Source organism: Stomoxys calcitrans, chromosome 5 (assembly GCF_963082655.1).
Source record: "Stomoxys calcitrans chromosome 5, idStoCalc2.1, whole genome shotgun sequence".
Lineage (NCBI taxonomy): Eukaryota > Metazoa > Arthropoda > Insecta > Diptera > Muscidae > Stomoxys > Stomoxys calcitrans.
In genome coordinates, this window is record NC_081556.1 from 38579129 (window position 1) to 38600583 (window position 21455).

At 41.3% G+C, this 21455-nt stretch overlaps 1 protein-coding gene across 1 annotated transcript in view; it reads left to right on the forward strand.

Moving 5' to 3' along the window:
- Positions 1–3751: 3751 nt before the first annotated feature.
- The window catches only part of LOC106082407 (homeobox ARX homolog alr-1), a 42206-nt gene continuing 24502 nt past the window's right edge, over positions 3752–21455 (forward strand). The window contains exons 1-2 of the mRNA XM_013244894.2: positions 3752–4303; positions 19900–20081. Of these exons, the coding sequence (XP_013100348.2) occupies positions 4033–4303; positions 19900–20081 (453 nt within the window). The 5' untranslated portion in view covers positions 3752–4032. The remainder of the gene's footprint in view (positions 4304–19899; positions 20082–21455) is intronic.

A 21455-nucleotide genomic window follows, 5' to 3' on the forward strand; every position in this document is an offset into this window, starting at 1 on the left:
AACGTCGCCTCGATTATACCGCGATGGTATGAGCGGCTCCCATCCTCAATCCATTCTCCCATCGCCTTAAGTCTCATAGCCGCAGTGGCTGCCTCGAACTTAATCTGTATGTCAATGGGTCGGATATCTAGCATAGTATCCAGTGCCCTAGTTGGCGTGGTCCTCATCGCTCCGCCTAAGTGGTCCTCATCGCTCCGCCTGAGCCTGTTGTATGGTCCTTATGTTGCACTTTTTCTCCATAGCAGTCCACCAAACTACTGAGGCGTAAATAAGTATTGGGTTAATCACGCTCCTGTAGAGCCAGTATCCTATCCTAGGATTCAGGCCCCATTTCGAGCCTACGGCCCGTCTACACAGTGCCCAACATCCCAGATCGGTTTATGTGACAGCTATATCAGGTTATGTACCGATTTCAACCAAAATTAGCAGAGTTGTTGAATGTCATACAAGACGATATGTGCAAATTTTCAGCTTAATCGGCTAAAAATTGCGCGCTCTAGAAGCTCAAGAAGTCAATACCCAACTGACCTACACTTATAAGAAATATTTGTGAAAAATTCAAGCGGCTAGCTTTACACCTTCGAAAGTTAGCGTGCTTTTGACAGACAGACGGACGAACGGATGGACGGCCGGATGGACGGCCGGATGGACGGACGGATGGACGGACGGATGGACGGACGGATGGATGGACTGACGGACGGATGGAAATTGCGCCTTCAAGTGGCGCAAAAAGTCAAGATCCCAGATCGGTTTATGTGACAGCTATATCAGGTTATGGATCGATTTCAACCAAAATTAGCACAGTTATTGAATGTCATACTAAAACGAAATGTGCAAATTTTCAGCTTAATCGAATAAAAATTGTGACCTCTAGAAGCTCAAGAAGTCAAGACCCAAGATCGGTTAATATGGCAGCTATATAAAAACATTAACCGATATGGCCCATTTACAATCCCAACCGACCTCCACTAATAAGAAGTATTTGTGCAAACTTTACTCCTTCGAAACGGATGGACGGACGGACGGATGGAAATTTCGCCCTCTAGAGGCTCCAGAGTCAAGACCCCAGATCGGTTTATATGACAGCTATACCAGGTTATAAACCGATATTTGCAAAATTACAGCTTAATCAGCTAAAAATTGCGCCCTCTAGAAGCTCAAGAAGTCAAGACCCAAGATCGGTTTATATGGCAGCTATATCAATCCCATTTGCCCTTACACAATCCTAACCGACCTACACAAATAAGAAGTATTTGTGCAAAATTTCAAGCGGCTAGCTTTACTCCTTCGAAAGCGTGCTTTCGACAGACAGATGGATGGACGGACGGACGGATGAATGGACGGACGGACGGATGGACGGAAGGACGAACGGATGGACGGACGGATGGATGGACGGACGGATGGATGGACGGACGGATGAACGGACGGATGGACGGACGGTCGGATGGACAGACGGACGGATAGACGGACGGACGGATGGACGGACGGACGAACAGATGGACGGACGGACGGATGGACAGACGGATGGGCGGACGGACGGATGGACGGGCGGACGGACATGGCTAGATCGACTTGAAATGTCATGAAGATCAAGATATATATATTTTAAGGGGTCTTAGACGAATATTTTGAGGAGTTGCAAACAGAATGACGCAATTAGTATACCCCCATTATATGGCGGAGTGTATAAAAATAGCAAATTTTGAAAGTTGCAGACATGTTGTCATATAACAAATGGATTTTGGAATAAATATGCAACATTTTCGATTAAATCGATAATTTCATCGAATATGCATGCAGACACATGTCCAAACGAAACAATGCAATACATATGAGAATACATGCTGATTAGAGCACACTCTATTCGTAACGTCACCAAATAACGTAACGTACATAACGAAAGACCTATAAATGCGAAAAATGACAGGACATATGACATGTCTGATATAGCAGCTTAAAGCGTCCAATCTCAATCGGAATGAAAAATTGCTTCGAGGGCACACAAAAAGATACTTTGAGAAACAATAAAATAATTTTTGACGATAAAAATTTGCATTTTGATTTTTCGGCCAAAAATTTATATAACAGCCCTTGTGTAGCAAATTTTTGCCACAATTTTCTTTTTATTCCAAATTTTGTTAAAATATTTTTTTTTTATATTTTTCATCTGTTTGGCTTTTTAACAGCCGGTCATGCAAGTCAATTTTTGTTTCATTGTTTTTCAAGTCGAGCTTAATGACCAAGCGAATACAACATCCAAATGAGAGATTGTTAAAGGAGTCTTGAATAAAAGAAATTACTAGTTCCTCAGACAAGGCAGGACACATGTCACCTCAGTGGTGGACGCGTTTCGATAATTGGGTAATGATTGGTTGAGATAATGTATAATCTCATCGGAACCATCGTGAACTATGTCCGTCCATCCGACCGGCCTAAAGTTCACAGCCTGTTGTTCGTAGTACTTATAGTTGAGATCATAAGCACAAATCCTATGTGAAATCTGAACTACTACTACCAGACTGTTCGCTGTAAGCATTTTCACTGAGCAATATCTCTTTAAACAAACTCCAACTCTCCACTATGGTCTTGCATTCATTTTATTCCTTTGTTAACGTGGCAAGCTCCGCCTGCTGGCGTCAACATGACCCCCACACGTTTGGTGGATTATGTTTTGGAGACGAGCTTTTCGTCTTCTATTTAGAAATAACAACATTGAATGCTGTTTTTCTAAGTTCCCCGTGCTCAGGGTGTACTATCATATTTTTCATCTGTTTGGCTTTTTAGCAGCCGTTCATGCGAGTCAATTTTCGTGTCATTGTTTTTCAAGTCGAGCTTAATGATCATGCGGTCAGACGATGGTGCCGAGATTAAGTAACCCAATTATCGAAACGCGTCCACCAGTAGGGTGACATGTGTCCTGCCTTGTCTGAGGAACTGGCAGTTTCTTTTCTTCAAGACTCATTTAATAATCTCTCCTTTGGATGTTGCATTCCCTTGGTCATTAAGCTCGACTTGAAAAACAATGGAATAAAAATATTTTTTTATAAAAGTTACTCAAAATTTTTGTCACAATTTTATTTTCATCGAAGTTTTGTCAAAATTTCATGTCTCCATTTATTTAAGTGTTTTTTTTATCGCTGCGCAATCTCTGCCTATAAAAGCATTATGCTCCTCTGATAAATGTAGCGCCCACTCATTGGCACAACCCAAAATCACAAAATTATTCATACAAAACGTTTACCCTACACTGCGGTTTACATCTACTCAGTCCTGCGAAAAGTCAGCCAGCTAGCCTTGATTGGGAAAATGCCATAAAAACCAAAGGGAACATCATCGAAAAGTGTCTCGTGGATTAGACACACTGATTATCGCCTTTTAAATTATTCCAATACACTGATGAGGGGTAGCTGTGGCTGAGCGTGTGGCTGTGTGGCAAGAGACAGGGACAGTGTGCGGAAGTGAGTGGTCATACCTCCCCAAGGCAATTTGTCACTTCACTTCAAGTGGATGTAGGCATTCGAGCATGCTTGACACAATTACTGTAGTGCCACCAGGGAAAATTTCTTATTTTCCAACCCCTATTTGTTTGGCAACGCCTATTGTGTGTAAGCTTGAGTGTTGGTGTGCCTGTGTGTGTGTGTGTGTGTGTGTCAGTTTGAAATAGCTGCTGCTCGAATGCTGGCTGGGCTTTTGCCTTATGGTTTTAGCCATGAGCGACGACCGACGATGAGTGAGTCGTCGTTGAAGTCGTTGAAGTAGTTGTTTTTCGAAAATTGCTCCTCTGCTCAAAAATTCAGACGACCGTAATATGTGTATTAATTGCATCCTTTTTTCATTTAGTCAAGTGCTGCTAATAATAAAGTTATTTTTCCAACAAATTAAACCAACAATATTGAATTGTGCAAATATCGAAAACAAAATCGAAACCATCGAAAGTCCCAAGTGCTCTACTAATTCGGTGGACAATTCTAATTTGTCTTATCATTGTTTTAAATTGAGTTATTGTTGTTGCTGTTTCCTGCTCCGCAAACCATGGAGTATACTTCCTTAAAAAATTTTGTGATTACCGAAAATCTGAAAGATAGCGCGGCCAAGACCTTCTATCATCACTCAAATGTTATAGGTCGAGAGATTTTGTCCAGCTATGATTTGGTTATGGATCATTTTAAGAATTGTCATAGTCATAGTGCCACATCAGCCATAGCCGTACCCGTGATATATGAAAATCAAGAAGAAACGGATATCTATTTAAATTATAATGCCTCTTCCGCCTCAGCATCCAGCATCAATAATCAATATACAGGTAATTTAATTTAATTGTTAAACAACATATGGCAAAGCAAGCAACTCTTATCTTACCTGCAAGTGCCGATCACTTAGTTGACCTCCAGCAATGCTGTGACAGCGGGAAGCCTCTTGAGCCCCTACAGTGTACCTTGAGTGTCTTTAAAAAAAAAAAAACAGCAACCATAAGACAGACAGACAGACACTCTGTGAAGCCTCCTTTGACAACACTTGGGTCACTTCAGGTTTAAGGGTAGCCCAGCACCCTATTGAAATCTCGTTGCTCAGAACATTGTAACACTTGAGAAAATTAACTCAAGTCACAGTGTGTACACAGTGTATACGAGGTGCGGTAGCAAAGTCTACATTTATGGCAACAAAAGCGATAAGCTATACAGCTTGATGTTTTATGGAAAATGAAAAGTGAAAAAAATTAATTTTGTCTTTGGAGAAAAATTTAATAAAATTTGGCCTTTGGAACAAATTTTAATAAAGTTTGATCTTGGGAAAAATTTTTTTATAAATTCTTTCGTTGGAGAAAATTTCACTAAAATTTTGACTTTCGAGAAAATTTCATAGAAATTTTGTCTTTAGAAAAAAAATTTATTGAAATTTTCACGGCCTTATTCACAAAACTTTATGAAGCCCTTATTTGACAGCTCTTTAAAGGAAATCTGTCAAATAAAACTATTTAAAATCCACATTAACTTTTGCGAATAAGGCCGTTACTGTGCAGACTGCAAATGCAAATTTTGCCACTAAGGAACAGGAGCAAACTTCTCACATATCAATGAGTACAGTCCGATTCAAGTTTAAGCTCAATGATAAGGGGCCTCATTTTTATAGCAGAGTCCGAACGGCGTGCCGCAGTGCGACACCTCTTTGGTGAGATGTTTTACATGACATAGTACCTCACAAATGTTGCCAGCATTAGGAGGGGAAAAACACCGCTGAAAATTTTTTCTGATGGTCTCGCCAGGATTCCAACCCATGCGTTCAGCGTCATAGGCGGACATGCTAACCTCTGCGCTACGGTGGCCTCCTCTGTAGACTGTTGCATTTAAATTTTGTTTTTTGAAGAAATTTGAATTAAAATTAGGTTTGGTTAGGTTTAAGTGGCAGTCTGCCATCAGACTCACTTGGACGTTTTCGCCCATTGTAATACCACCGGAAGAGAAGAAGGAATATGTCCTCTAGTTCCTACCGTTGAACCATCCAGAATGCTTTAAAAAGCCCAATAACTTGCGAATGTTCACATCCTCTAAATCAGACAGGTTCTTAAAGAAATGAGAACCTAAAGTGGAATTCCTTCTGACTGCTAGCGCGGGACACACACACAGAAGATGTTATATAGTCTCTTCTTCTTCAATGTGCTCACAGCTTCGGCAAAAGTCGTTGCTGGCAACCTTCAGTCTGGCAGCATGATTTCCTATCAGACAGTGATCTGTCATGACGAACACAATGACTGAGGCGTCTGTTCTAGCCAATGACAAGAAAGCGGTAGACCTTTTCAAGTCCAGATGAGGCCACATGGTTTTGGAATGCCCACAGCCCCCTCTTTGTGAGCATCGATCATTTGTTGTCCTTCGTTCCTGGTTCTGAAAACATAGCTTACATGCCGCCAGAAGCATACCCACAGATTCCAGTATCCCTGGAATGTGTACAATTCCTTTACAATTCCCTGGGATATCTCTCTGGCCCGGCACCCAGAACAGGTGAATTTTGAACTGTTCAGCCATCTTGTGGAGAGATCTGCGTCAGTCGAGGGCGGTTTTTGTGTTCAGAAATGCGTTCTCCAGGGATTTAATGGCTGTCTGGCTGTCTGAGAAGATATATAAATATCTATAATATATCCAATCGCCGTAATGACATTTATCTTTGTAATTCCACCACTTTCTTAATTGCAAGGATCTCCGCTTGATACACACTGCAGTGGTCGGCCAACCTTTTCAATTTGACCAGTTCTAGATCTTTAGAGTGCACCTCAAACCACCTGGTTGTTTAGTTTGGAACAATCCGTATAGAAGTCTATGGAACTTCTGTTATCAGGGATATCATAGTTCCAATCGGTTCTATCACGAATAGTGGTACAGTAGTTTTTATCAAAAATCGGCTAAGGCAGGGCCAAATTCACACTGCCTGGAACATCGGATATTGTATCAAGTATAACTCAGTGTCCGGACTTTTGAAGCGCCATCCACCAGACCACAATACAATATAGCATTATAGGTCTGACAACTGCAGTATATACCCAATGCATGACACGCGGTCTAAACCCCCCAACTTTTGCCAATGGCTCTCTTGCATGTGTATAGGGCAAGAGTTGCCTTGCTTGTCCTTTCCAAAATGTTGGATTTGCAGTTCAATTTCCTGTCCAGCAAAACACACAGGTATTTTGCACTTTCTGTAAATGGAACATTCTCTCCTCCCAAGGAGACAGGTTCCACCGTAGACCGATCTCCCGCATTTATAAAAGCCGCATTTATTACCCGATTTCGCACAACGAGTTCTGTTGGAATTCATGATATATGTGCCGATCATGGTTCAAATAGGCCTATATCTTCAAATAGCTCCAATATATCTCCCAATTAAAGCTGCATTTATTACCTGACTTGTGTTAAGATCCTTGATATCTGTTTCGAATATGGTTCAGATCAGCCTGTATCTTAACATATCTCCCTTATAGACCGATCTTCCGATTTAAGGTAATATCCCAATAAAAGGCGGAGTTATTATCGGATTTCGATCTGAACCGAATTTTAAGCGTTTTCTTGACGTAAAGGGTGACTTTTTAAGAGATATAGGAAAGTTTTTCAAAAAACAAAAACACATAAAAATCAGAAAAATGCGTGACCTCTTTATTTGATATCGATAGTACGGTCCATATAATTGAATGTTCGAAGATTATTTCATGCAAATGTTGACCGTGACTGTGCCTCAAATGGTCCATCTGCTTAGTCCAGTTTTGGCATACTCTTTCCAATGTTTCGGCTGGTATCTCACGAATAAATGCTTGCAATGTTGTCTTCCAAAGAGGTGTCGCTCTGCTGCATGCCTTTCGGACTCGGCTATGAAAAGGAAGCCCCTTATCATTGAGCTTAATATTGAATCGGACGGCACTCATTGATTTGTGAGAATTTTGCCCCAGTTCCTTAATGGAATGTTAATGGCCACATTTATATTTTTTGTTGTCTTCTAATGCTTCAATTGAAGCGGGCTTATCTGTATAGCTATGAGCTTTAACATAGCCCCACAAAAAATAGTCTTAAGGCGTTAAATCGCACGATCTAGGCGGCCAATTGAAAGGTCCAGAACGTGAAATAAAATGTTAACCGAACTCACCTCTCAATAAGTCCATTGTTACGCGTGCTGTGTGGCATGTGGCACCGTATTGTTGAAACCAAATGTCATGCAAGTCAAGCTCTTGCATTTTGGGTATCATCTCACGGTAGCGATCACCATTCACAATTACATTACATTTCGCATAATCTTTGAAGAAGTATGGTCCAATGATGCCACCAGCCCATGAACCGCACCAAACTTTGACTTTTTCTGGATGCATTGTTAGTTCTTGCAATGCTTTTGGCTGATCTTCACTTCAAAATCGACCATTCTGCTTTTTTACATACCCATTGAGCCAAAAATGAGCTTTGTCTTTAAAATGGAAGAGGAGCGCGATGAACTTTCTTAGCAGAGCACGCATTTTGATAATAAAATTCAATAATTTGCAAGCGTTGTTCGTTTGTAAGACGGTTCATGCTTAAATTATAGACCAAACTGAAGATGTTTGTCAGTGGAACAAAACACGAAACGTGCATGAGCATATGTATCCGTTTTCTAGTCATAATAGAAGATTTTATTGACATTTTGTCTTTAGAGAAATTTTATCTGCGGAGAAAATTTTAGGGAATAAGTATCTTTTAGGAAGGGAGAAAATTTTATTAAAACAAGTAAAAATGCGTTAAGTTTGGACGGGCCGAACTTTGGATACCCACCACCTCGGATATGTATGTAAACCACCTTTCATCAAAATCCGGTGAAAATTGCAAACCTTTTGTCTAATAGCAGTTATATCGAAATATGTTCCGATTTGGACCAAATACTAATAAGTAAAAGTCATTGTTTAATTGTGTATAACAAAATATTGGTCTTTTTAGTAGCTATATCTAAAAATAAACCGATCTAAACCATATACGACACAGATGTCAAAAAGCCTAATATAAGTCACTGTGTCAAATTTCAGTGAAATCGGATAATAAATGCGCCTTTTATGGGGCCAAGACTTTAAATCGAGATATCGGTCAACATGGCAGCTATATCCAAATCTGGACCGATTTGGGTCAAATTGCAGAAAAATGTCGAAGAGCCTAACACAACGCACTGTTCCAAATTTCGGCGAAATCGGATAATAAGTGCGCCTTTTATGGCTCCAAAACCTTAAATCGAGAGATTAGTCTATATCGCAGCTATATTAAAATCTGGACCGATCTGGGCCGAATTGAATAAGGATGTCGAAGGGCCTAACACAACTCACTGTCACAAATTTCAGCAAAATCGGGTAATAAATGTGGCTTTTATGGGCCTAAGACCCTAACTCGGAATATCGGTCTATATGGCAGCTATATCCAAATCTGGACCGATCTGGACCAAATTGAAAAAGGATATCAAAGGGCCTAACACAACTCACTGTATCGAATTTCAGCAAAATTGGATAATAAATGTGGCTTTTATGGGTCTAAGACCCTACTTCGGAGGATCGGTCTATATGGCAGCTATATCCAAATCTGGACCGATCTGGGCCAAATTCACGAAGGATGTCGATGGGCCTAACACAACTCACTGTCCCAAATTTCAGCACAATCGGATAATAAATGTGGCTTTTATGGGTCTAAGACCCTACTTCGGAGGATCGGTCTATATGGCAGCTATATCCAAATCTGGACCGATCTGGGCCAAATTCACGAAGGATGTCGATGGGCCTAACACAACTCACTGTCCCAAATTTCAGCAAAATCGGATAATAAATGTGGCTTTTATGGGCCTAAGACCCTAAATCGGAGGACGGGCTATATGGCAGCTATATCCAAATCTGGACCGATCTGGGCCAAATTCACGAAGGATGTCACTGTCCCAAATTTCAGCAAAATCGGATAATAAATGCGGCTTTTATGGGCCTAAGACCCTAAATCGGCCGATCGGTCTATATGGGGGCTATATCAAGATATAGTCCGATATAGCCCATCTTCGAACATAACCTGCTTATGGACAAAAAAAAGAGTCTGTGCAAAGTTTCAGCTCAATATCTCTATTTTTAAAGACTGTAGCGTGATTTCAACAGACAGACGGACGGACATGTCTAGACCGTCTTAGATTTTTACGCTTATCAAGAATATATATACTTTATAGGGTCGGAAATGGATACTTCGATGTGTTGCAAACGGAATGACAAAATTAATATACCCCCATCCTTCGGTGATGGGTATAATGAAATAAAATTTTTACAAATATATAAGTCCTTTGGTATCTGGGACAACCACTGTGTGGACGATGTGAAGTACGAAACATGCTTTTTAAGCCATTCTTGGTTTACACTTGGTTTAGGTGACTGTGCCGAATCTTGTTGGTAACTCCATGATCTAGAACCGAAATATTTACGTGCCCACAGCTCCAAAGCAGCTTCCACAATGTTTTCCCGAATATAAGTTGTTGTTGTTGTAGCAGTGTGTTGTGTTCTATCTCTCATCTGCTTGATTCTGTTGAATATCCAGATCCAGGTACTCTGCGACTAAGGTGGGGTGCGTCCAGAGGGATCTGGGTCTGAGTCAAGTGGGTCTGGCTGGGCAGTTAAACAGGTGACGTGTGATCCCAGGTCACATCCTACATGTTGGCGTCAACCCTTGCTCTGTAGGAGTTTAGGCGGCATTTGCCGGATGGTAATTGAACCAAAACTTTTCTGGGTTGGCGGGGGAGGTCAATTTCTTCAGATGCAATGAGAGGCGGTCGTTCTCTAAGGACCACATTCACCCAGTAGCTATTTACTGCATCTTCTACCTTGTCTGCATGAATGTTGTCTAGACCCGCTAGATATGGAGATTCTCTCTTGTAGCGCTGATCCTCTCGCTCTAAACCATGTAGATCCACCTTAAGGCTTCTGGGCGTTGGATACCTATCCACAAGATGATGATTGGGATGGTTCCTGTGATAACATCCCAGAAGATATTGCTTGGACAGCATGTAGTTATGGCTTCGCACGGGTAGGATCTTTGTCTCCTGATGGAGGTGGTCCACATAAGAACTGTGGAGACTGCCCGTCTCAGTTCGAAGAGGGGCATTCTGACATATCTGAATATTATAAGCACTGCATAGTCTGCCACAGACCGGCCAATTGCTTTGTACATGGTCAACAAGGTTTCCGTGTCAGCATCCCAAGTGCTGCAGGCCAGTGGCTTAGTGATCTTGTTTCTACTACTTTTGACGTTTGTGCTGTGGCATATGGCATGTGTCAAATATGACACCAAGTATTTTGGGACACTTGATAGTTGGAATCGCTTCTCCATCGACTTCCATTATTCACCTCAGGCATATTTGTAGTGAACAATATGGCTGAAGATTTGGTGGCAGATATTTTCAGACCTCCTGCAGCGAACTAAGCGGCAAGTTCGTTGAGGTAGACATATAACAATAATCAATAATGGGAACGGGTCTGATGCCACGATCGTCAATCATCCGTATATGATACAATCTCTATACAGTCGGGAGGGGGTGGAATGTAGCATAGCTAGACATAGGTAGAGGTTAAACAGTGCCGGAGATATCACTCTACCTTGGGGAACACCCTGTTTCACTCAACGGTGTTTCGACTTCGACTTAAATTCCACAAATGACTGTCAACAATTCGCGACCCAGCGTTTCAGAACTGGCTGGAGGGACGTGTTGGCCTTGTCCATAAATAGTTTAGCATAGCTGACTGGTCCCATTGCATTCCTTCGATAGGTCCACTGCCTCGAGTACAGTCCTATCGCATGGCCTGGTGCTGATGTGTGTGTGCATGTATCGCCGGGCGTTTGATTTAATGCAATACACCACCGCAAATACTTATGCTCATGTGTCTCTTGTAAATGCGGTGGTATGAAGAGTGTTTGCAAAAAAACACCGCAAACCCCGCAAATCTATTTGTAACATATCAAGTTCGAAAAAATTCCGGAACGAAATTAAATATTAACAAGTAAAAGCGTCTACTTGCGCCCCATAGGGGCTCAAGAAGTACAATCGGGAGATCAGTTTATATCGGAGCTATTTCAGGTTATGAACCGATTCAAACCATATTTGGCACGTATAAGTTGCAGGTCTTAGGAGAAGTCGTTGAGTATTTTAGCAAAATCAGATAATAACTTCGATCTCTAGGGGTTCAAGGAATGCAATCGGGAGATCGGTTGTCTCCCATATAGGCTTCATCATTCCAACTGGCCTACTCTAATAGAAGGTATTTGTGTAAAAGTTTTACTCCTTCGAAAGTCAGCGTGCTTTCGACAGATAGACGGACGGACATGGCTAGACCGACTTAAATTTTCATGACGATAAAGAATATATACTCTTTATAGGATCTTAGATAAATATTTCGATGTATTACAACATAACATAAACGGTTCAAAATCAATCAAATTTTTAATTTCTATGAAAGTACTTTCGATGAAGTATGGAACTCGATTTTTTTTGCATGGCCACCACGGACACGCTTGCAAAAGTCCAGACGCTGAACCCAATTTTCGACAGTTTTTAAGCATAAATCGGCCAATACTGCTGCAATTTCACGTTCGATATTTGTACGAAGGTTATCAATCACCGCTGGTTTCTTGGCATAGACCATAGACTTGATGGAGCCCCACAGAAAATAGTCTAACGATATCAAATCGCACGAACGAGGCGGGCAATCAACTGGACCATTTCGTGAGATGACACGTTCTGCAAACTTGGTTTCCAACAAATAGATTGTAACATTCGCTGTGTGACTTGTGCCCCCGTCCTGTTGGAACCACATGTCCTCCAAGTCCATATCATCCAATTGGGATCAAAAATATTCTGTTACCATTGAACGGTAACGATTCACAGTACGTGCCGGTCTTGATCATTACGGAAGAAGTACGGCCCAATGACGTCGTCGGCCCATAAACTGCACCAAAACGTAATTTTTTCGGGATGCAATGATGGCTCATGGAGTACGTGTGGATTGCTGTCTGACCAATAATGCAAATTTTGCTTGTTGACGAAGCCATTCAGCCAGAAATGAGCCTTATCCCTAAATTGGACGTAGCGCTCTTAATATTGAGGCCACTGACTCCGAATTTCGGCAGCAAGGAAATTTCAACTTAGATGTCCTTTGACTTAGATGTCCGAATTTCGGCAGCAAGGAAATTTCGACTTAGATGTCCTTTGACTTAGATGTCTTTAAGCAATTTCGACTCGTTGTTGGCTCCTATATCTATCCATCATGAAACCTTATTGAAAAAAAATGTCAAAACAGCGGCAAAAAATATGGCGACTTTTGCTGTCCTATCGGTCTAATTTTGCAGCGTCGCTGAAAAAAGGACAAAGACGATTTTAAAAGTGGTTGTACACATGAAAATGAATGTACGAGTATTCAAACGATCGCCACTCATATCTGTGTGCTGTACATAACACCGCAACTATTGCGGTGGCGATACGTACCAACACCGCAATTGTACCACCGCATTTTTTCCACCGCCTGCAGTTTTCTTTCCAATATTGTCATGATAGTTTAACATATCGGATGAAGGATTTAGGGTAAGAAGGATTTAAGTAAGTTCTAAAAAGCAAATTTTAAGTTAGGAATTCCGTGCTACTTACAAAATCCTTGATTGTTTTCAATACCACTCCCCTAAGTTGGTTCATATCTGGTTTTGTGTCTCCACCCAAGTGCCGGTATCTGTTGGAAGTGAAAGCCGGGCAATTATAAAGGAAATGCTCCAACGTCTCATCTACATATGCTACTACTTGCCGCACCGATTTTACATAAGTAAGCTCGTAGTCCTATGTGTCCCGTTATGATACACATAGCTATACTGACCCCCTTCTTGCTTCCTTTCAGTAATAGCCTCGTATTCTCACGATCTGGATCCCCCCATAGGATTTTCGACGTCCTACCGACCGTTACGCAGTTCCACAATGTTGCATGCGTATTCGTCGCTCACTCTCTTAACTCGAACTGCGTCGACCCGAAAGGCTGCGGGTTAACCAAGTTTATTAACGGCAGTCCTCTAGCCTTCACCGCCACATTGTTTACCCTTTCATTTCCCCTTACTCCGTTATGGCCCGACACCCAAACGATGCGGATTTTGCGATTCTCAGAGAAGGCGTTAATCTCCTTCTTACACTGCAAGACTGTTTGTGATCTTACCGTCCTGGTTGTTACTGCCCTTATGGCAATTTTACTGTCGGTAAACATGTTCACACTCGACGTCCTCGCGTTAGCACCACACCACTTCACGCATTCCGTGATCGCCCGTATCTCCGCCTGCAGGACCGTATTATGGTCAGGCAGTCTAAAACAGATCTCAGTTCCTGGGCTCTCAATGTAGACCCCTAGATCCACACTGTCCTCTAGCTTTGATCCATTCGTGTAACATGTTCTTCCAGATGGCAATACTAGGGTTCCGTCAATCCAAGACTGTGCCTCTGGCAGCAGTGCCTCGCACTCGACTTCAAAGTTCATCTCAGGTATCCGATCGGAAACCTCTTCCCTTCCTTCCAGGTTTCCTATCGTCGCCTCGATTATACCGCAATGGTATGAGCTGCTCTCATCCTCAATCCATTCTTCCATCACCTTAAGCCTCATAGCCGCAGTGGCTGCCTCACACTAAATCTGTATGTCAATGATCCTGACTTTAGTATTTTATGTGAGATGTCACTGCATCTCCAAACTTTGTTGAGTTTAAGAAGGGCGCTTCTAGCCTTGTTGCTACGTACGCATAAGTCTGCCTCTGATCCTCCGTCCTTTGTTATTTTTTTTTCTGCCCACATAGGAGAAGTTGTCAACGTCTTCAATGACATGGTTTATGGTTAGCGGTGTCAGATTTAATGTTCCTATCCTCATCAATTTGGTCTTAGCTTTGTTTATACTTAGGCCTACTTTGGCAGCATTTCCATTCAATCGTTCCAGTTTCGCCTTTATGTGCTCGAAGCGATGCGCAAAAAGGCATATCTCATCCGCGTAGTCAATGTCTCCGAGGAAGTCGTTAATACTCCAGCGTATGCCATAGGGTGCCTCAGCGGAGTATAATAAAATTTATTGGTTGCCCAAAAAGTAATTGCGGATTTTTTAAAAGAAAGTAAATGCATTTTTAATAAAACTTAGAATGAGCTTTAATCAAATATACCTGTTTTACACTTTTTTTCTAAAGCAAGCTAAGAGTAACAGCTGATAACTGACAGAAGAAAGAATGCAATTACAGAGTCACAAGCTGTGAAAAAATTTGTCAACGCCGACTATATGAAAAATCCGCAATTACTTTTTGGGCAACCCAATAAAATAGCGTCGGTGACAGGATGCAACCCTGCTTCACTGCTTTGTCGTTCCCGAAAGGTCGGCTCTCTCTCTCTTTCCATTGAAATGGGCTGAAACTTCAGCATTCTTATACAGCTCCCTAATTCATGTCATGATTTTTTCAGGGATGCCCTTATTCAACAGCGGGCTCCACATTTTTACTGAGGACACCCTTCTTTGTGGGATTGTGACCATGATCCCCTTCTACCATTGCGTGGGGACAGCGTTTGTATCCCAGGACTCTCTGATTATTGGGGTGATCGCTTGAGCAGACTTGTGGCGTAGGGTATAAGAATGCATTTGGTGAGCCTGGGCATGTAACACTGAATGCCTGAGCTGGAATCCCGCCGAGAGCATCAAAAACCGTTATCAGTGGGGACAGCGTTTGTATCCCAGGCCTCTCTGATTATTGGGGTGATTGCTTGAGCAAACTAGTGGTGTAGGGTATAAGAATGCATTTGGTGAGCCTGGGCTTGTAACTCTAAATGCCTGAGCTGTAATCCCGCCGAGAGCATCAAAAACCGTTATCAGGTGTGGCTGCCAAAGCCCTTACTAATGTTGAGGGCATTTGTAATGTCTTCAAACTTGTCTACAAAGAGTTGGTATTCAGCGCCATGCCATACCATTTTTGACTTTAAAAAACAAATCTCTAGAACAAAAACCGGGATATGAGAGATATCTGCCTGCTATTTTCTAATGAAATTTGCATCTACAAACCTTAACACTTTGCATTTATTGACAATTAAGGCAAAATTTACTGACTGAAGTGAATCTCGTAAATTTAGTTAGAAAGTTATTGTGTTTGTCGGTATGTATGCCTTGTCTGTATGTACGTACGTACGTACGCTGGTTTGGCAGCAGGATTAATCAACAAAAATCAACCCACCCCCTCTCACTCTCTTCGTGTAGTTTTGTTTTGTGCCCTGTGTGTGCTGCTTGATTGCTTGGATGGATGGTAGTAATTGTACAACAAACAAAAGGGAAATGGCAAATAAAAACAATTTAATGAATCATGAAGTGGTGGTGGCCATGGTGGTGGTGGTGGTAGTGTCGAATAGGTCGGATGGGTGGTCTTGGTGGTTGTAGTGTTGATGCCGATAGAGATGTTACGGTGCTTTATCTACTGCCGGGGAGGTGGAGGCGGATGGAGGAACGAGGAAGGAGGAAGGTTGGGTGGTAGGTAATGGTAATGGTGATGTCCATGGTATGTTTATTATCAATTCTCACTACATAATAATAACAACATCTTGTTATGGCAAATAGGATTGTGCGGCACAAAGTACAAAGGACACCACAGATATATAGATATAGGCCCTTTGGCTTCCTTTTCATGTTCCAAACCCATTGAAGTGTTAAAAATAAGTGGAACTAAAACACCATTCTATAAGCCTTGAATTACACGCTGTGTGTATAATCGCATTGCGTTGGGCGCCAGCCACCAAATGCCGCTCTTGCTGTACGAATTCAAGTGAGTATTTGAATGAATTAATTTTTGAAATATGGAAATTTCTGTTGGTGTTTTCAAAATCCTATGCCAACCGCATCAATATGAGAAGAAAAAAAAAAGGCAAGATATGCGGGGGAAAAGGGTCTACCTGAGACATGTTAAGGTTGACAGACAGACACATTCATCACACCCAGACTTCTTAAAATAAGCAGCCAACATCAAAGCCTATCTAAAAACATATGTGTAAGTATGTATGTGTGTGTGTGTGTGTGTGTGTGCGAGTTTTATGGGAGAGTTTATGTCAAAATCTGTGTGTGTGCGTGGGTTAGATTGGAGCTCATCCTTCCAATATGTTTGAATATTAAATTAATTCATACAATTATGGAAATTGTTTGGTGTCGCTATTTGTCGAGATTTTTTCTTTTTGCTTTTATTCGGTGCTTCAGAGATTACAATCATAGCATTTGTCAAGTTTGAATTTTTAAATTTGCAACATCTTTTTTCAGATTTGATTATATTTGATGTGAGTAGAGTCTTGGGGAGGAGAGACTAGGGAAAGAAAATCCAACTTTACAACAATGTTTCTTTCTTACAATGAATAAAAAAGAAAGAAATTTTTTTTTTATCAAATATAAGCTTCCTAATTTCATAACTTAAGCCTAGAACTAACTTCGGCTTTGCGCCCGAATGACTGTCAAAACGCATTAAGCCTAGTGCTGACTTCGACATGGTGACAAAGAAAATCCAAACACATTTCGTAGAAGTGGTGCTGAGTTCTATAAGCAAAATGGTAGCGACATATAGCCATTAACAATAATATTGGGTTGCCCAAAAAGTAATTGCGGATTTTTGAAAAGAAAGTAAATGCATTTTTAATAAAACTTAGAATGAACTTTAATCAAATATACTTTTTTACACTTTTTTCCGAAAGCAAGCTAAAAATAACAGCTGATAACTGACAGAATAAAGAATGCAATTACAGAGTTACAACCCGTTGAAAAAATTTGTCAACGCTGACTATATGAAAAATCCGCAATTACTTTTTGGGCAACCCCATTTTATTGTCTGTGCAAGCAAAAAAGGCGTAAAAGTGGTCGCGTATGCTGATGACGTGGCGACGGCGATTCTTTCTTTCTTTAATTGTCTATGACAGAATATTTGTTCCAACCGCCTCGATCTTCTGCGCTCATTCTAAAATCTCTGACACCAAGTTTCGAGGTGTCTCCCACCACTTGATCTTTCCATCGTGCCTTTGGTCTTCCCGGTTTGCGTGTACCACCGTGTTTGCCTTCAAAAGACTTCTTTGCTGGAGTTTCTTCATTCATTCTGACAACATGACCAACGCAGCCGTGGTATTTTGATGCGTGTAACTAAGCTATCGTCGTCATACAGCTCGTGGTTTATAAGTCGCCTATATTCTCCATTAACGCAAACTGGTCCATATATTTTAAGGAGAATCTTTCTCTCAAATACTCCAAGCACTGCCACCTCTGCTTTCACAAGTACCCATGCTTCAGAGCCATATAACAGCACGTGTAGTATCAGTGTCTTGTAAAGTGTAGTCTTCGTCTGTTGAAAGGTGGTCTTGTTCCTAAGCTGCCTACTTAATCCAAAGTAGCATCTGTTTGCCAGTATTAGTCTTCGCTTAGTCTCAAAACTGGTGTCGTTTCGGTTACGGTGGTGCCGAGGTAGATAAAGTTACTGACTGTCTCAAAGTTGTGGTTCCCAACTTTCTCCATTTTCTTTATCTGTTTGGGTGAGCAAGGCTTCTTGGGATTTGAAACCATCCATTTTGTCTTATCTCCATTTGCTGCTAGACCCATTTTCACTGACTCTCTTTCGATTCTTTCAAAGGCTGCAGTTACAACTTCCGGTGACCGACCTATGATATCGATATCGTCGGCATAGGCGAGTAGCATGTGATCTTTTGTGATTAGTGTGCCATATCTATTCACTTCTGCATCTCGTATAATCTTCTCCAGCAGGATGTTAAAGAGATCACACGAGAGGCTGTCTCCTTGTCTGAAACCTCGTTTGGTATTAAATGGTTCGGAGAGATTTTTTCCTATTCTTACTGAGGAACGCGTATCAGCAAGTGTCATCCTGCAGAGTCTTATTAATTTTGCAGGGATACCAAACTCAGACATGGCTTGAAATACCTTTGAACGTAAAGGAGTATCAAAGGCGGCTTTGTAGTCAACAAAGAGGTGGTAGGTGTTGATTTGTCCTTCTCGGGTCTTTTCCAGGATTTGGCGCAGTGTGAATATCTAGTCTAGGGTGGATTTACCGGGTCTAAAGCCACATTGATAGGGCCCAATTATCTCATTGACTTTAGGTTTTAATCTTTCACACAGTATGCTCGAGAGTATCTTGTATGCGATGGGGAGGAAACTTATTCCTCTGTAGTTGGCACATTCCGTTTTGTCTCCTTTCTTGTGCACGGGACATAGTATGCTGAGGTTCCAATCATCGGGTATGGGTTCTTCTAGCCAGATTGCGCAGATAAGCTGATGCGCATGTCGCCTCCGGTCTTAAATAGTTCATCGGGTAACCCGTCGGCTCCTGCTGCCTTGTTGTTCTTTAGTCGGGTCACTGCTACTTGGATACATTCTATATCATCATCAGGGATTGGTTTTGCGGTATCCTCTTCGCCGCCAACATCGGACACTTTCAGTTGGGTAAAATGTTCTTTCCATATCCTCAGCATGTTATCTGTGTCAGTTACCAGATTTCCTTCTTTGTCTCTGCAGAAGGATGTGCCTGCACCAAAGCCATCGGTTTGGTTTATATTCTTAGGTAGAATTTCCGGACTTCATTCTGACTCCTGTACATCTCAATTTGCTCACACTCACGTCTTTCTATTTCGTTTTTCTTTCTGCGGAATAGACGTTCTTCTCTCTCCTTTTCTCCCGATACCTCTCCTTCATCTGGCGCGTTGCTTCTGATTGCAGGGTTGCTCTATATGCCGCATTCTTGGCTTCAGTAGCATCTCGACCCTCTTGGTCGTACCATGGGTTTCTTGGAGGAGGCTTCCGGTACCCAAGTACGGATTTCGCAGCATTTTCCATGGAGTGGGCAATAGTTTGCCACTGCACCATTATATCATCGGAACAAGCAGTGCTTTCATCAAGCAGTTGGGTCAGTCGAGTGGAGTATGCCGCTGTCATCTGTTGTGTTTGCAGCTTTTCAATGTCAAGCTTCCGAGCAGTGTCAAATCGTACTTTCCTCGCCATGTTCAAATGGGTGCGAACCGACCAACACTAATAGGAAGTATTTGTGGAAAATTTTAAGCGGTTAACTTTACTCCTTCGAGCGTGTAAATTTTAAGCGTTAGCGTGCTTTTGACAGACAGCCGGACGGGCGGACGCACATGGCTAGATCAAATTAAAATGTCATCACGATCAAGAATATGTATACTTTATGGGGTCTTAGATGAGTATTTCGAGGAGTTACAAACAGAATGATGAAATTAGTATACCCCCATCCTATGGTGGAGGGTATAAAATGCAAAAAATTTTATATCAACTGACCGCTCGGCGTAACCTGGTTACTGATTTTTTTGTAAACATTTCCTAATTTTTTTTCTCATTTTCCTGTTTTTTTGCAGATTTAAAACCCGACTCCCTATCTTATCAAAGTGATAGACAAAAACAACGACGAATGCGCACCACATTCAGTTCTGCCCAAATCAAGGAATTGGAGAAAATTTTTCAAGAGACCCACTACCCCGACATCTATACCCGTGAAGAGATTGCAACGAAAATTGATTTGACCGAAGCAAGAGTACAGGTAAGAGATCAAAGTGAGCGAACAAATAAAAAATAAGAAAAATAAAATAAAAAAAATATTTATGGAAGCAAATTACGGATAAAATTCTAAAAAATTAAAAAAAAAAATGTTAAACATTAAAGGTGGACTATTATGCTGGTCAATATTTTAGAGTCCCAAATTTCAACCAATCGCATAAGAATTACTCCCATAGGAGTAAAATCGGGAGGTCGATTTATTTGGGAGCTATGTAAGGTTATGAACCGATTCAGACCATATTTGGCACGTATATTAGAGGTCATAGGAGAAGTCACTGTGGAAAATTTTATTTAAATCGGATAAGAGTTACGCCCTCTAGAGGCTCAATACCTATAATACGGAGATTGGTTTATATGGAAGATATAGCAGGTTATAGACCGATTGTTTCAAATTTCATCAATATCGGATGAAAAATGCTCTTTTATGGACTCAATACTCTATTTCGGGAGATCGGTCTTTATGGCAGCTACATCCATATATGGTCCGATCTGAACGATATTCAACAAAAAGGTTTAGAGGGTTGCCGGAACTTTCTGTGCCAAATTTCATCGAAATAGGATGAAAAATTGCTCTTTTTATAGGCTCATTACACAATATCGGGAGATCTGTACCACATTTCACAGGAATGGGTAGGGGTCCACCAGAACACACTGTGCCAAATTTAGTCGAATTCGGGTAATAAATGGATCTTTTGTGGCCTGAATACCGTTTATCGGGAGATCGGGTGGTCGGTCTAAGAGCAGCTATATCCAAATATAGTCCGATCAGAACCGCACTTCACAGAAATGAATAGGGGTCTACCAGAAGTCGCTGTGCCAAATTTCATCGAAATCGAACGAAAAATGGATCGAAGGAAATTTATTACCTCAAGACTTTAAGTCGGGAGATCGGTCTATATAGCGGCTATATATAACTAAAATCCGATTTTATGAGATTAGAAGATCTAGTTTATATACAAAGGATACGAAATCATCAAAAAATTTTTGAAAAATGTTTTTATACTCAAGATATCTGCAAATTATAAATACCCAGCTTCTGGGTATAAATGGGTGAATACACGGGTATTTACCCAATTTACCGGGTAAATACCTTTTGGGTATTTACTCATCGGCCATCCCTTCCCGTTTACAATCCCAACCCAACTTATTTGTGCAAAATTTCGAGCGTCTATCTTTACTCTTCGAAAGTTAGCGTGCTTTCCGCAGACGGACGGATGTGACTAGATCGACTTACAATATCATGGCGATCAAGAATATATATGCTTTGTGGGGTCTAAGACAATTATTTCTATGAAATGATGTTGGAAGTTAAAACAGAAGTCCTTGTGCCAAGTTTCCACCAAATCGGATGAAAATT